This window comes from Anolis carolinensis, chromosome 1 (assembly GCF_035594765.1).
Source record: "Anolis carolinensis isolate JA03-04 chromosome 1, rAnoCar3.1.pri, whole genome shotgun sequence".
Classification (NCBI taxonomy): domain Eukaryota; kingdom Metazoa; phylum Chordata; class Lepidosauria; order Squamata; family Dactyloidae; genus Anolis; species Anolis carolinensis.
In genome coordinates, this window is record NC_085841.1 from 168,759,333 (window position 1) to 168,776,020 (window position 16,688).

The 16,688-nt window shown below is 40.1% G+C and overlaps 1 protein-coding gene across 1 annotated transcript; it reads left to right on the forward strand.

The window, feature by feature from the left end:
* Positions 1-3,561: 3,561 nt before the first annotated feature.
* Positions 3,562-16,688, forward strand: snrpb2 (small nuclear ribonucleoprotein polypeptide B2). The gene is made up of 7 exons (XM_003215232.4): positions 3,562-4,771; positions 7,842-7,917; positions 10,124-10,296; positions 10,834-10,971; positions 12,303-12,353; positions 13,754-13,842; positions 15,404-16,688. Exons 2-7 carry the CDS (start codon positions 7,854-7,856, stop codon positions 15,561-15,563), a joined length of 675 nt encoding a protein of 224 aa, XP_003215280.1. The 5' UTR covers positions 3,562-4,771; positions 7,842-7,853; the 3' UTR covers positions 15,564-16,688.

Consider the following 16,688-nt stretch of genomic DNA (forward strand, 5'->3'; position numbering starts at 1 on the left):
TGGCTCCTCACCTTTAGGTAAACACTCAAATTCTGTAGACTGAGGGCACCTGGTAAGAGAGAGTTTCACTGCAACTCCACATCCCCCTCCCAAAGAACCTTGCCTGCTGCTGCAGAGAGAACCCTGGTGGACAGCGCTGAGAGAGATTGGCTCCCCAAGTTTCCTTCAACTAGGTTTCTGTAATACGTGCTAGGTTGGCATGCCCATCCAGGATCAGTTTCTGAATGGCAGCTGTTGTGCCATTTACCATCCCGGCATTAAGCAGGAGCATTTTAGCTCAGCGGATTGCTACCAAGACTATCATGATTATTTGGGATGGGGGAGTTTTGGTGTGACCAACACAATTGTTAACTTTGCCCACTGGGCAATTATGTCTGTTCCCCATTTTTGTATCCTTCTCTCCCCTGTATAACTGGGCTAACTGCTGTTGAGGGCCATGATCCCCCTCCCTACCTTGGGATAACAATCTACTGGCACTGGACCCACTGCTCCTAACCTCTGGATTTTCTGTAGGAGAAAGTTCCCTTCACAGATAATAGGTTTTATGGCCTTTTTCCTGCTGTCTGATCAGCTGGGAGTTGGTGTCCAGAGACTGGGAGGGGCCACATCTCAGGCCCCTTCCACACAGCTGTATAAAATCCACATTGAACTGAGTTACATGACTCAGTGTGGATCCAGATAACCCAGTTCAAAGCAGATATTATGGATTATCTGCCTTGATATTCTAGGTGATATGGCTGTGTAGAAGGGCCTTCACTGACATTCTTATCCTGTGGCCCAGAAGGTAGGCAATGCAGAAACTCTGGGTGTAAAAGCAACCTTCAGGGTTGTTTCTGCAAACAATCAGAACAGGCTCTTGTAGGCTTCTGTGGTCTCCTTTTTACTCCTGCTCTCTTCAGCTGGGATTTCATATATAACCGGAACTCACTATATCTTTTTATTTTTCAAAAAGGTTCTGTCCCAGTCCATATCACAGGGAAAAGAAGGTTCCTCTGTCACTCACTGAAGTTGTTATTAAAGCACACTACACTTTTATTGATGTACCTCCTTTGATCTCCTCAGATTATGGAAGTTCTCTTTGTAGGATCACAACATTAATATTGAATTTAATATAGAAGAGGCATAAAAATTCTATAGCTCTTAAATCAATTATTGGGAAGTTTTTTATGCTCTGCCAACCGCTTCCTTGGTACCCTATGTAACAGGAATAGGAGCATGTATAACTGGGGTTTTCCACAATGGATGTCTTCGAAATGAAGCTGGAGAACTATCCATTGAGTATGTCCTATCTAGAGATCCTGCACAGAGCAGGAACGTGGACTTGATGGCAAAAATGTCCCCTTCCAATTTGCTGCTACATATTACTGGATGACCATTTGCAATCTACTATCAAAGTGGCAGAGGAGTGACATGTGCCAATTAATAATTTTCCCAAATATTTACCAAGGGGGTAGGGGGTGGTGGGAGACAACCATCTAGATATTACTGAAGTACAGCTTCCAACATTTTTCAACAAGATGGAGGATTCTTCTAGATAGTGCTCTTTAGCCAGGTTGTCTTTTGATCGGCCAGCTATGCTTCTGAGTCTGTTCGGGGATTTCCAAGTTACTCATTCTTGGTTTGCCCAATTTTTGCTGTTGATGGAGGAACATTTAGAAGAGTGGTGGTTCTCATGAAACTTTACCTTGATTTAAGTCTACTTTGAGGAGGCTGATAACCATGCAGTGGGTGGCTTTCACAGTGCTCAACCTTTTCACAATTGGCAGCAACTTCCCTTGAAAAAACATGTTTATCAGAGAAAGGCCCAGAATTCTGTTGGCAGAACTGGGGATTTTTCTCTCATCTCTTGCCTCTGCTCTTGCTTTCAGATTATAATCTTTATGTCAGAACCAATGTTCCAGATGAATAAGGATAAGACTGTTCTTATTGCTTTAGCTCGATCCCAAACTCTATCTGTGAAAGCAGGAGGATGAGCCAAGAGACAAGGCTGACATCTCTTACACAATTCTGGCTTTTGTTTTTATTGTTTAGGATGATAGGAAAGAATATCATTGAGTATTTTCATCTTTCTAAATGTTTGGTTCCAATTCCCAGGTTGTGTAGCCTTCCAAGATTAGCAGGAATTTCTATCATTCATACTACAGAGAAGCATAGAGAATAGGAAGAAATAATATTCGTTTCTTCTGCAACCGTTGGTTTTTATTCCTAGGATCCTTCTACACTGCCTACATCTGTGGATTATCTGCTTTGAACTAGATTATATCTGTCTACGAAAGCCTTTAGCTGAAAAAATGGATACAGGGGAGTCTTAGGGGTAAGACCTGAGCAGACTTTCAGTTTCATGGTAGCTGAAAATATGTAAGAATTTCAGAGATTTTATTGTGTAGCATGATATGTATTAACTATTTTACTGATTTTATTTGCTACATCTGTGCTTAGATATTTTTATTTAATAATAAACAAGGAGGATTGATTATACTTCACTATATAGAACTTAAAGACCAAGACATCCAATTGTTCAGAATTTTGAGGGCCAAATCTAGGCAAGTATCTTTTTTTTTTGGGGGGGGGGGAGAGAACCCAAGATTTGGAGTTACACAACCAACTGGGATAGGAGTTCCATCACAGTCTAAGTTAGTAAGTATAGTAACAATTCAAACCAGTTCAAAAAAATGTTGACCACAGAGTCCTGCATTGTACACATATTCAACAAAAAAGGGTCAACAGCTGTACAGTTTAGTTCACAAAGGATGCAAATGGAAATGGTCTGACCAATGTTTGGCCATGACACAAGAGATTCTACTGCCTTTTCTTTTTTTCTAATATGCAATGAGTACAAAAAATGTACATATTGTTATCAGGTAGGTGCGTGTGTGTGTATGTTGTATACACTTTCCAAGAAACTTTAACTTAGGTTTGCAACTCTGTGCTTTAATAACTCCAGCACTGCATGGTTGTGCAAGAATGACCATTTAAACATGTTAGCTAATTTAAGATGGTACCTGTAACTCTGATTAAATAACACTATGCAACAAAATTTGAAAGATTTTCTGTTCCAGGTTTCAAAGTGTTATTTCCTATTTAGTTGTGCATTCCTTACTTTGAAAGCAGTTGTTCTACTCCAAAAACTTTGTTCTTGTGGCAGCCACAAACTATGGCCCCTTCTACACTGCCATATACAGTAGTCTCACTTATCCAACATAAATGGGCCAGCAGAACGTTGGATAAGCGAAAATTTTGGATAATAAGGAGGGATTAAGGAAAAGCCTATTAAACATCAAATTACTTTATGATTTTACAAATTAAGCACCAAAACATGTTTTACAACAAATCGACAGAAAAAGCAGTCCAAAACATAACGTTATGTAGTAATTACTGTATTTATGAATTTAGCACCAAAATATCGCAATATATTGAAAACATTGACTACGAAAACATTGGCTACTAACAAATTGACTACAAATATAGAATTACATAATTGCAAAATGAACTTACAGTAGCAACATTGTCAGAAATTAAATCCATTAAAAGTTCAATCCTTGCTGCCTAGAGAAACAGCTGTGGATCAGGACGGGAGGCAAACTGCATTGGATAATCCAGAATGTTGGATAAGTGAATGTTGGTTGAAAGCATGTGTCTTTCAATGCCAGCGTGCCATTACCAAAGTGTATGTAGCTGCATTTACTTCGCTCTATGGCAGTTGTTCTCAAAATGGGGTCCCCAAATGTTTTTGGCCTACAACTCCCAGAAATCCCAGCCAGTTTATCAGCTGTTAGGATTTCTGGGAGCTGAAGGCCAAAAACATATGGGAACCTCAGGTTGAGAACCACTGACATATGCAAAGTCACTGCCCAGTGGATTAAATGGAGTCAAAGATTGTCCAAAATTATTTCTGGGTTGCTGTGTTTTCCGGGCTGTATGGCCATTTTCGAAAAGCATTCTCCCCTGACGTTTCACCCACATCTATGGCAGGCATCTTCAGAGATTGTGAGGTCTGTTGGAAACTAGGCAAGGGAGGGAGGTTTATATATCTGTGGAATAATGTCCAGGGTGAGAGAAAGAAAGAACTCTTGTCTGCTTGAGGCAAGCGTGAATGTTGCAGTTGGCCAGCTTGATTAGCACTGAATGGCCTTGCTGCTTCAAAGCCTGGTTGTTTCCTGCATGGCGGGGAATACTTTGTTGGGAGAGGTTAGCTGGCCCTGATTCGACAACACACTGGCCCTGATTGTTTCCATTATGGAATTCCTGTTTTCTGTTTATGATGGTTTCATGACTCCATGTTCCATGTGGACATCATAGATAAAAGAAACGTGCTCTTGGGCTGTTTTATCCTGGCCCACTGGAATAATACAAAGCACTACTTCTTTTGAAAAGATCCTTTGCAGCATTCATGTAGCCAAATATAGGGCTCTTACCCTATGGTTGTATGAACACAGTGATAAGTTTGCCCAGGCCTGCTCTCTGCTCCTGAACCCGGTGAAGGCAAAAGGCCAGGCCTTCCTGTCCTCCTTTTCCCTCTGCTCTCCCAAAATAACACTAAACGTTTTTCTATAGGGGTTACTATTACTCTAGGAAGGCTCTCCTCACCCTGCGAGGCCATGACGACGCTAGCAACTCGATCGTGAGAAAGCTCCGCCCCTTCGTGGAGAGCAGGAAGGAGCTGCTGGGCCCGGAAGCGGAAAGGCAGGGCTCGTGAGCCGTTGGCTGAAGCAGTCTCTCGTGCTGCCTTCTCCGCTTGGCATTACGCAGTCACTTCCCTCCGCCCGCTCAGGTAGGTGGCTCTGCGTTGTAATTATGGTCCTTCGGATTTGTTTTGTCATTTAACGGTCGAAGTATGGTTTTTTTTTATGAGTCTACCACAGGCAAGGGCAAACTTGGGCCCTCCAGCTGTTTTGGACTCGGAACTCCCACCTTTCCTAACAGCCTCAGGCCCCTTCCTTAAGCGGCTGAGGGGAAAAGGAAGGGGCCTGAGGCTGTTAGGAAAGGTGGGAATTCGGGTCCAAAACACCTGGAGGGCCCAAATTTGCCTTTGCCTGGTCTACTAGCTTGGGATGACCGGGTTATTTGAAAAAGGCATTGCTTGTTTTTGGATGTTGCGAATGGACCCATTAGAAAATCTCGCAGATCCATGGCTGATGGGGTTGGCAGTAGTTAGTGAGGTTACTGCAGCTCCCATCATCCAGGGTTCTTCCCCCAAGAAACTGCACCATAATAATAATAAAACTTTATTTATACCCCGCCACCATCTCCCCGTGGGGACTTGGGGCGGCTTACATGGGGCAAAAGCCCGAACAATATTGATGAAATAAACAACAATAGGGTTGTTGTATGTCTTTCGGGCTGTGTGGCCATGTTCCAGAAGTATTCTCTCCTGACGTTTCGCCCACATCTATGGCAGGCATCCTCAGAGGTTGTGAGGTATGCCTGCCATAGATGTGGGCGAAACGTCAGGAGAGAATACTTCTGGAACATGGCCACACAGCCCGAAAGACATACAACAACCCTGTGATCCCGGCCATGAAAGCCTTCGACAACACATTAAACAACAATATACAGTAGAGTCTCACTTATCCAACATAAACGGGCTGGCAGAACGTTGGAAAAGCGAATATGTTGGATAATAAGGAGAGATTAAGGAAAAGCCTATTAAACATTTAATTAGGTTATGATTTTACAAATTAAGCACCAAAACATCATGTTATACAACAAATTCGACAGAAAAAGTAGTTCAATATGCAATAATGCTATGTAGTAATTACTGTATTTACGAATTTAGCACTAAAATATCATGATATATTGAAAACATTGACTACAAAAATGCGTTGTATAATCCAGAACATTGGATAAGTGAATGTTGGATAAGTGAGACTCTACTGTAAATGCAATTCACAGTATAAAAGATAAAAAAGTAATACAATGTAAAACAAGAATAAAACTGTTGATAGTATCAGTCAACCACCAGGCGCGGTTCTGTCATCTACTTAGGTGAAGAAACTGGAGCAGCAATACAAGAATAGAATGATAAGTTAAGTGCATAGACAGTAAGGACCTAATAAAATACAGGATATAATAATACCATCTGGGGCTGATTATCTAATGACTGTCTAACCAAAAGCCAACCAAAACATCCAGGTCTTTAACTGTTTCCTGAAGGAAGGTAGCGAGGGTGCTAACCTAATCTCCATTGGGAGGGAGTTCCAGAGTGGGGGGGGGGGCACAGCCGAGAAGGCCCTCTCTCTCATCCCCACCAGTTGTAACTGTGAGGAAGATGGAAGCAAGAGAAGGGCCACCCCGGAAGATCTTAGAGATTGCGTAGGTTCATAGGGGACAACGCGGTCGTGAAGGTAGGCAGGACTTCAAGTGGGTCATGGGGTATTTGTGTGCCAAGTTTGGTCCAGATCCATGGCTGATGAGGTTTGCAGCAATCTCTGGATGTGGATGAAGGTACTGCAGAGTTCATCCAGGGTTCTTGTCCCAAGAAACACCACCAGGCCTTAAAGTGGATCATGGAATATCTCTGTGCCAAGTTTGATCCAGATCCATGGTTCAAGGGATTCACAGTAGTTTCTGGATGTGGGTAAAGGTACCGCAAATCCCATCATCCAGGTTTCTTCCCCCAGGAAACACCACCAAGACTTAAAGTGGGCCATGGTGTATTTGTGTGCCAAGTTTGGTCCAGGTCGATCATTGGTGGGGCTCAAAGTGGTCTTTGGAAGTGGGAGCCAATAGGAAAGCTGCCTCAAATGTATACTGTCACATACATACATACATACATACACACACACGTTCACTGTTATGTATATAGATATAGGTTCTGCCCTTTTCCAATCTATTTATTTCCTATTTTCCCATAAGGGTTTGTGTTGCTGTTGTGTTACTTGTTTTGTGATTTGTTTTGTGATTTAAAATCTCTCTGTGTAAACAGGCAAGTAAGTTTTTGTTTGTGTATACCACAAAGGCTCCTAAAAGGCTTGATGGATCCAGACCATTCTTGGCACACATACTCTTGGCTATTCGATTTAAAATAATTGAATTGTTATACACACACAGACACACACAGACACACACAGAGACACACATCCATGCTATCCCTTTCAGATCCAGAGCTGAGGGAAAGAAAAAAATGGATTGGCTGTGGCTAAGTAAAGTGGCCCTCTGTCTTGTGACTGGGAAAGAAAGGGGGCGAAGTGGATTGGCTGTTGCTAGGTGACTTGTGTATGAAGGGAGGAAGGAAAGAAAGAAAAAGGAAGATAGGAAGGAATGGAAAAGTGATGAAAGAAGGGAAGAAAAAAGGAAAGAGAAAGGAAAGAAAGAAGGGGGGGAACTATGTGTAAAGGAAGAGGAAAAGAAAAAAGGGAGAAGGTGTATGGTCCCATCCACACTACCATATAGATCCAGATTATCTGCGTTGAACTGGATTATACGACAGTGTAGACTGAAAACAGATAACCTGGGATCAGATCCTGGGATCTAGCCTTAGTCCCTGTCTCAAAAGTCAATTAATGGTATAGGGCCAGTAGCCCACTTCACAGTGTAATGATAAGGATATAGTGAGATAAACTTTTGTGGAAAGAGTTGTGAGTTCCTTCAGATCATTCTGCATTAAGGATTGCACATTGAACTACATAATCCCCATGTTGACATGGCAACCCACTGGGTGGCCTTACATGAGTCACACTTTCTCAGCCTCAGAGGAAGGCAAAGGCAAATCCCTACTGAATAAATCTTGCCAAGAAATCCCCTGTAAGTAGGATCAGCTTGGATTGGAATTGTGTGGAAGATAGAAAAAAAGGAAGTGAGCTCCTTGGAGAAAAGGCTAAATAAACTATTTTCTTTTCTAGGGAAGTTAGAAGATGGATATTCGACCAAATCACACTCTTTACATCAATAATGTTAATGACAAAATTAAAAAAGAAGGTAAGATCTTTCATTCTATTGTGTTCGGATGCCTTGAGTCAAGAAAGAAACATATGTAGACAATGTTCCAGCTCATAATTCTCTTTCTAATATAGGCATGGGCAAACTTAGGTCCTCCAGGTGTTTTGGACTTCAACTTCCACAATTCTTCTAATGGCCGATAAGCTATTAGGAATTGTGGGAGCTGAAGTCCAAAACACCTGTAGGGCCCAAGTTTGCCCATGCATGCTCTAATAGGAATGGTCTTTAACTGATTTGGTTGTTATTGGAGTGAACTGCATAATGTCTTGACAGTTAACTGTTGTCTTTTAAGCTTCCGTTCTTTCCACTTTTACCTGGACATAATCTCCATTGAATCCAGCAGGATTTTCTTGTGAAGACACATATTTTAAGATTGCACTGAAAAGTATTTATATAGTATGGCCCTCTTATCCACAGATTTAATACCCATAGTTTCAACTACCCATGCTCCAATTGTGTTTGTGGGCCTTTCTAGGTGCTCCAGTGCAAATCTCTGGTATGCTTCCAGCAAAAGTGCAGTCAAAATATAGTGTTCACTATTGTCCATAGTGTCAGGCATCATATCTCCAGTAGATATCAGGATCTTCCTGGTTCCCATTTTGGTGAAAATGGAAAGCAGCTTATGTGAAACAAATTAATTTAATTATTATTGTAGGCTGTGGTGGTTTTCATAGGTATATTTTCTGAGGACAATTACAATAATAACGTGGTAGAAGCATACATTTGATTTTTTTAAACTTTTAGCCCACTGTTTACAACACAGTAGTCTCTCTTGGAGCCCCCGCTGGCACAGAGGATTAAACCGCTGAGCTGCTGAACTAGCTGACTGAAAGGTTGTTGGTTCAAATCTGGGGAGCGGGTTGAGCTCCCCTATTAGCCCCAGCTTCTGCCAACCTAGCAGTTTGAAAACATGCAAATGTGAGTAGATCGATAGGTAAAGCTCCAACAGGAAGGGAATGGTGCTCCATGCAGTTATGCCAGCCACATGACCTTGGAGGTGTCTACGGACAATGCCGGCTCTTCGGCTTAGAAATGGAGATGAGCACCAACGCCCAACAACAACTGGGCTTAATGTCAGGGGAAATCATTACCTTACCTAGTCTCTGTGTAGTGAATGTATATGGCTACAGCATAGTCCTTTAGTTTGCAATCTAAAAAGTGCTAAAGAATATGAAAGTGAAGAAAAGAGAAGAGCAGGCTTTTACACCAGTTTTATAGTCCATTAACCTTATAATGGTACAATGTACTGTATCAGCCTTCCATTACCTCATTTGCAACAGAGCATGCCAATTGTAGAATACATCTCACCACATTAAAACAGTGGATGTGGCCCTTAATAAGACGTGCCACATTATCATAGGATCTCTACGCCCTACATCACTGGAGAAATTATACTGTTTAATCGATATTGCATCATCTGACACCCGTTGGGAAGTAGCAGCCTATAATGAAAGGACCAAGTCAGCGACATCTCTGGCCCATCCTCTGTTTGGATATCAGCCAGCATGCCAATGCCTTAAATCAAGAAACAGCTTCCTAAGATCTATAGAGATACTTGCAGGAACACCTCAGCAAATGAGAGTCCAAAAATGGCAGACTAAAACTCAGAATCTCAATCCATGGCTGATACCAGTGTGCTCTGGCACCAGGAGATGCAGAGCCAGTCTTCAGAAATGGGGCTACAAAGGGGAGTCCACGACATGCGAGTGTGGGGAAGAGCAAACCACAGACCACTTAGTACAATACAGTTTGAGCCCAGCCACATGCATAATGGAGGACCTTCTTACATTGACACCAGAGGCACTTGAAGTGGCCAGCTACTGGTCAAAGGACATTTAGCATAATGCCAAGTTTTAAACTTTGTGATTTTAAATACATGATAACTGTACCTTCAATTTGCTTCTGACACAATAAACAAATTTGCAACATGAGTAAACAAAACCTGCAATACAGCATGTGTGGAGGTGGAAGGGGAAGTATGCCAAGGCAACATGTACCATACTTTCAAATGTGACCTGTAACATGTTCTTACTCTTCTGCATTTGATGTTAGAAGTTCAACTGAGTTCCCTGTCAAGTCAGGTGTTGTTTGTCACCTTTGTTGGTCTTTGGTGTATAAGACAGACCAGCTTTTTAGAAATTGGAAAGTGCTAGTCATTTAATTATTCTTTTATTTCTTTTTACAGAACTGAAAAGATCTTTATATGCACTATTTTCTCAGTTTGGCCACGTAGTGGACATTGTAGCTCTAAAAACAATGAAAATGAGAGGACAGGCCTTTGTTATATATAAAGAGCTTGGCTCATCCACCAATGCCTTGCGACAGTTACAAGGCTTTCCATTTTATAGCAAACCAATGGTGAGTATAATATTTTATTGCAAACATGGTATGAAAACGTGGTAGAGTGCATATATCTTGAAAAAGTCTTTAAAATATTTGTTGTTGTAATTGTACTCTTGAAATTTACACTGTAAATTCTTCAGTTGTTGTATCCTCACAAGATTTAGCATTACTGTACAACTGCATCAGTTGTGCCCCAGTATCAATTGTACCAAGAACGAAACAGAAATAGCTCTAATAATCCTCAAGGATAGTTTGCCATCTTCTAGAACAGGCATGGGCAAACATCAGCCCTCCAGGTGTTTTGGACTTCAACTCCCAGAAATCCCAACCAACTTACCAGCTGTTAGGAATTGTGGGAGTTGAAGTCCAAAACACCTGAAGGGTCAAAGTTTGCCCATGTCTGGTCTAGAAGAAGACTTTCCATAAGTTGACAGGTGACGTGAATGCAACACACAGACAGGATTGTCACTTCTAGTAGCAAATTTGTTCCTTAGCATCTAATTGAAACACCCATCTTTGATTGAACCTAATGTAGTCTTTTAATTTAAACAGCGCATTCAGTATGCAAAAACAGACTCTGATGTAATTTCTAAAATGCGTGGTACATTCGCTGATAAGGAGAAGAGAAGAGAGAAAAAGAAAACCAAGTCTTTGGAACAGTCGGCCAATGCTGCAAAAAAGCCAAACCAGGTAATATAGACTTGTAGATTTTCTGTCCAAGTCTTGTTTGTAAAACCCTTCACCAAGGAATAAGCAGACTGATGATTGCCTACTGCCTTAATAAAGTGAATAACAATGTAGGATAATTAGTTGCATCACATACTGAAAAGAAGTATGATTTAAGTTCATTTTTTAATTTTAAAAAATGAAATAGACGTGTCAACAAAACAATTTGGGAGCAAATTTCATTTGAGAAGCACTTAAACTGGAGAAGCTCTGCATGTACTGTACTATTTTATTCAAGATCACAGCAATCTAACCAGCGTAGCTAAATTGTGAGGAATGTTGAGAATTGCAGTCAAAGAATGCTGCATTAATTCACTTTTTCTATCTAATTTTTATCCCTGACTTAAAATGATTTTGGATTTTAGAGCTAAGTGGTGAATTTGAATTCTGATAGCTTCAGGCAAGTTGGAATTGACAAAAAAAAATGTTCACTGTAATGTTTCAGCTGAGGACATGCTACCTACTTTTTGCCACATTTGCAGATATTAGAAAGATAACTTTTGAAATTACAATTCTTGTAATTCCAAAACCAACATGGCCATTGGTAGTTGTCGTCCAAACATAACATTATGTTCTGATCAAATAAGCAGGGGAATTGTGAAATCTTGCCTGTTTGGGTATCAGCAGCTGGTTTTATTGAAAGAAAAGTATTTAAGGAATTCAGGATTGTTTTTGTTTCAAAGTTATTTGGTATTACCTGACTGTCTTACCATTCTAAGAAATAATAACAACAACGCTGTCTCTTGTGCCTGAAACGATAATAGAAATGTTAGTAGCCCCCCAAAAAATCACAAATAGTTTGTGTGAACTAACTACAGTGTTCCCTCACTTATTGTGGGGGTTAGGTTCCAGGACCACCCACAATAAGTGAAAATCCACAAAGTAGGGACATTATATTTATTTTAATATTTATACATTATTTTAGCAGTTATACACTATTTTAAGTCTTTATCAACCAGTTGTGTGTTGATAAATCGCCACCTCCTCTTCCTGTTGCTACTTGGGCTCCTTTTCTCTCCCTTTGGCTTCTCCTTCCTCCCTTCCTTAGGCTGTAAATTGTAATTTTTTATGATTTATAATAGTCTTTTAGAATTTATTGAAAAACCACGAAGCAGCAAATCCACGAAAAGTGAACCACAAAGTAGTGAGGGAACACTATATTCATGTACTGTATGTGTTTTGTTTTTTAAACTGGAGCCTGTTAGAATACGGTTTTATAATTCAGTGTTCTTTAAAAAGAGGAACTGTAACTCACATTAATATATACAATATTTACTGTTCTTATTTCTTAATAGGGAGCAAATCAGAATTCAGCGAACACCCAAGCAAACTCACAGAACCAGCAGGTAATTTTTGTCATCTTTATCAGTTGGATCTGAATGTATTATCACTAGCCTGGGTACCCGGCGATGTTTGGGTGATTTGAAAAGGGCCTTGTATGTTTTTGGATGTCAGGTAATATCAGTTTGGTCACACGTTACACTATTTCTTAGAAAAAACCTCAGTCATTGCTTTTGTTTTTTTAATTATTATTAATGCTTCTATTAGAAAATGCAAAAGGATATGGGTGAACTAAAATTCACCAAAATCTTGGGTCAACCGCCACAAAATTCCCCAAGTATTCACAGTTGGCCAGGTTGGGTCTGTGTGCCAAATTTAATCCAGGTCCGTCATCTGCTGTGTTCATTGTTCTCTGGATAAGGGTGAACTACAATTTCCAGATTCCCAGGGCAATCACCCCCAAAGCCTGCCCGTATGCAAATGTGGCCATGTTGGGTTTGTGTGCCAAGTTAGTTCCAGGTCCATTGTTGGTGCAGTTCAGAGGGCTCTTAGATTGCAGGTGAACTATATATCCCAGTCCCTACAACTCCTAGAAATCATGGTAAATTCTTCCCAAACCTTTCTCTCTAGTATGTTCGGTTGCTGATCAATTGCTCTGTTTGCTTTGTGCCATAGGAATGGTAGGAAAGGGTTAAGAGAAAGGGAGTAGGTGGATCATGCAAGTGGAGAGAGGAATGTGCTCGCTGTAACCTGCATTGTCCTGGGAGGGAGTGACTTGGTGGCTCCTCAGCACTGGGATCTATAGCCTGTTTGTGGAGGCTGTCGACTGTCTGTGTGAATGGACACCCATGCCACGTACACACATACAGATTTTCACTTTTATTATATGTATAGCTAGATTATCAGTGCCTTTGGTCTTTTTGAGCCAATATAACTTTTATATAGATGAATTGTATTGAAACAATGAAGTTTCTTTGTGTGCAACTTGTTTATGTAAAAGATAAACTAGCAATTGATCAGTTTTATCTGTCAGCGTTTGCTTAGAGTATTTATTAATATACAATTTTTGTTCTTCTATAAAATAAAATGGTTTAGCATGTGCAATACTGTCTTATTGTGCCTCTCTGATAACACCAAGAAGGTTATCTTGCACAAATGAAATCTTTACTCTTTTAGAGAAGGGTGGAATACAAATACTGCAAATAAATATATAAATACTGTAAATAAATAAAGGTACTGCTAAGTTGCTAAGTTAACTCCTTTGTTAACCTAGAACTTAGAAATACAGAAGCAGTCTAAAGTTGCTTATGCTTTTCCCAGTTTGTTGGCTATGATCAAGTGGAGAATTAACAGCACGATGGGATAAATGCATCCATGAAAGTGAACAGAATCCTTGTAAATAAATACTAAGGCAAGAAGTTTTTTTTGCATAGTATTCTTTGATTTCTTGTTTGTGTTATTGCAGGTGCCTGATAATCCACCAAACTATATACTTTTCCTCAACAATTTGCCAGAAGAGACAAATGAAATGATGTTGTCAATGCTGTTCAACCAGTAAGTACATCTAGAAATAGATGTAATTCTATGTTTGTAAAATATACTTCCGCTGCGATTCTGTGTTGGTTTTCTCAACATTGAATTTCACTGAGATTGATGAGATTTTAGGTTTTTGAAAGTTCCCTCCCACCAAATAATGAATTTCCGTAAAACACTGTCTTGAAAGAATGTAGTCTCATGGCCTTTAGTACTTTCCATGCTCTCAGTCTGATGTTTTATATTAAATTGGAAGAAAGGAAGTGGAATAAAAAGACCCATTTCTTAATCTAAAAGCCCACAGGGCACAGTTTCTGTTCAGCCATACTCCCTTTTTGTTGTTCCTCTCCTTATAGAGAGAAAGGCTTGAAGATGATAGCCTCCAGAACCCTGATAATTCATGGGGGGAGGATTATGAGGAGAGGTTCTTTTAGATTATTGCTGTCCACATAGAGATTGAAGACGAAAGGAGTAGTGCACGCTCTCATATGTGCATTTGATTCTGGACGCCTAAAGTAGCTAATAAAGTGACTGCTTCATTTTGATTTTTCTTTAGTGGATGTTCCTCCTTCAAATTTAACTGGAAAGATTCATTTTTATACTCTGAAAGGGTTTGGTTTTTAGAAACAGGAACCACACATCTTAGGGTTTTAAAATTTCTGAAGAATTGATGGTTTGGGAATACAGAATATACTTAAGAGAGTCATACTTTGATGGTAGCTGGTATGTTTTGTGTTATTTACATGGTGCTTTCAAGTAGATCTGGCAAAACCCTGACCTAAAATCTAGAAGACTCTGTTTTGACAGCACTGCACCAGTCTGATGCAGTATAAGACTGCAGCCTATGTTGATGTGAAGAAGGACTTCGCTGAAAGTACAGTTGTTCCTCCATGAATACGATTTTGACATTTGCAGATTTATTTACACACAGATTTGATTTAAAATATTCTCTCTAAGAATCTTTAGGTCCTCCACTGTGGCCCTATGGTCAATTTCTTCCAGTTATGCTGTAGAATTTAGCAATTTCTAGAGAGAACATCTCCCTAGGAACCACTAAACCCTCATGTATGAGTATAGTCAGCTTCTAGGAACGTCACCCATAGAGACATACTGGAAGATATAAAAATTACTAGAGAGGTGTTCTCTCTGATGAAAAACCCACCACAATTTTTTATTATTATTTTATTTATTTATTATTTATTTCCAACATTTATATCCCGCCCTTCTCAGGGACACTTTATCCCTTACCACAGAACTTGTAGAGGACTAACTGTACTCAATAGGAAGTATTTAAAATATTATATTGAATGAGAGTTCGTAAAAATAGTTCAGCATGTTAATTATAAAGTGTTCTCACCCTGCAAACCCAATTTATAATCCCTGATTGTCAAACCTATTTCCATTGTGTTGTAACTATGTTCCTAACTCCTTTGGCATGTTTTGCTTGGAACAATCTTCCTGTAGCATTCACCTTCGTTTCTCAATTACGACTCAATTTTCAGAACTTATTGGAAGGGAAAGGTAGAAAAATGGTATTAGTTTTCAATAACCTGAGCTTCATGATAAATATTTCTCTCCCAAGGTTCCCTGGTTTCAAAGAAGTGCGTCTGGTCCCTGGCAGACATGATATTGCGTTTGTGGAATTTGAAAATGAAGGTCAGGCGGGAGCAGCCCGGGATGCCCTCCAAGGATTTAAAATCACCCCCTCACATGCCATGAAAATCACTTATGCAAAGAAGTGATGGAAGTGACCTACAATCTTCAAAGGACTAACTCTCATTTTTTCTTTCAATATGTTATGGGTTTTTTTGATAACTTGAAGTTCAGTTCCTTTTTTGTAAGGGAAATATATTGAGTAGAGTTGTTGGAAGTCAGTAGACAACTGTAAGAATTCTGAATACATTCAAGGAATGCTAACTACAGATGATGGAAATTTTGTTTATGTATATAGGTCAGTGACCTTACGTTCTGCACAATAAAGTTGCCTATTTGTAAAGAATGCTGCATTTTATTTCCTGATACAGTAAGGAATCCGTGGGGCAGTCTTACTTTGTCCAAATTGTTATGTAGGAATTACATGGAAACTGGATGTTCTTGGAAAATGCTAGTAATATATTCTAGTAATATTGGTTAGACCTTGTCTGGAATACTGTGTCCAGTTCTGGGCACCACAGTTTAAAAGAGATATTGACAAGCTGGAACGTGTCCAGAGGAGAGAGACTAATTATCAAAGGTCTGGAGACCAGAATCCCTTTGAGGAGTGGCTTAAAGAGCTGGACATTTTTAGCCTGCAGAAGAGATGGTTGGGGAGAGACATGATCGCCATATTTAAATATCTGAAATGATGTCATAAGGAAGATGGAGCAGGCTTGTTTTCTGCTTCCCTGAAGACTAGGGCTCAATTGAGCAATGGTTTCAAATTACAGGAAAGGAGATTCCACTTGAACATTAGGAAGAACTTCCTGACTGTAAGACCTATTCAGTGGAACTCACTGCCTCGGAGTCTGGATGGCCATCTGTCAGGGTGCTTTGTGCTTTTCCTGCATGGCAGGGGGTTGGACTGGGTGGTCTGTGTGGTCTCTTCCAACTCTATGATTCTATGAAATGCCAATCCTGTGAAAAGTTAGAGGAGACTTATGTTTCCAAAGCCATTGTACTGTATCCTATTCATTGATGTCTTTTAACTCTGCCCTGATGGCTGCAGCACATGCACCACTTGCAGAAATATCTTATTTTCCCTGAGGCCTGTGACAGCAAGAGTTCCCCAACGCTGCTGTAGAATGTGATTTGACTACATATGATGACCTGATTGGAGGCTGTAACTGTCATGTAGCTTGCTTAGAACAATAAAGTAATGTTTTCCTTTC

Excerpts from the sequence above, each read along its gene's own strand:
- snrpb2 (XM_003215232.4), top strand. The coding sequence starts at position 7,854 with ATGGATATTCGACCAAATCACACTCTTTACATCAATAATGTTAATGAC. Across the intron at positions 10,297-10,833 it reads CATTTTATAGCAAACCAATG|CGCATTCAGTATGCAAAAAC; the intron begins GTGAGTATAATA and ends TAATTTAAACAG. Across the intron at positions 10,972-12,302 it reads CTGCAAAAAAGCCAAACCAG|GGAGCAAATCAGAATTCAGC; the intron begins GTAATATAGACT and ends ATTTCTTAATAG.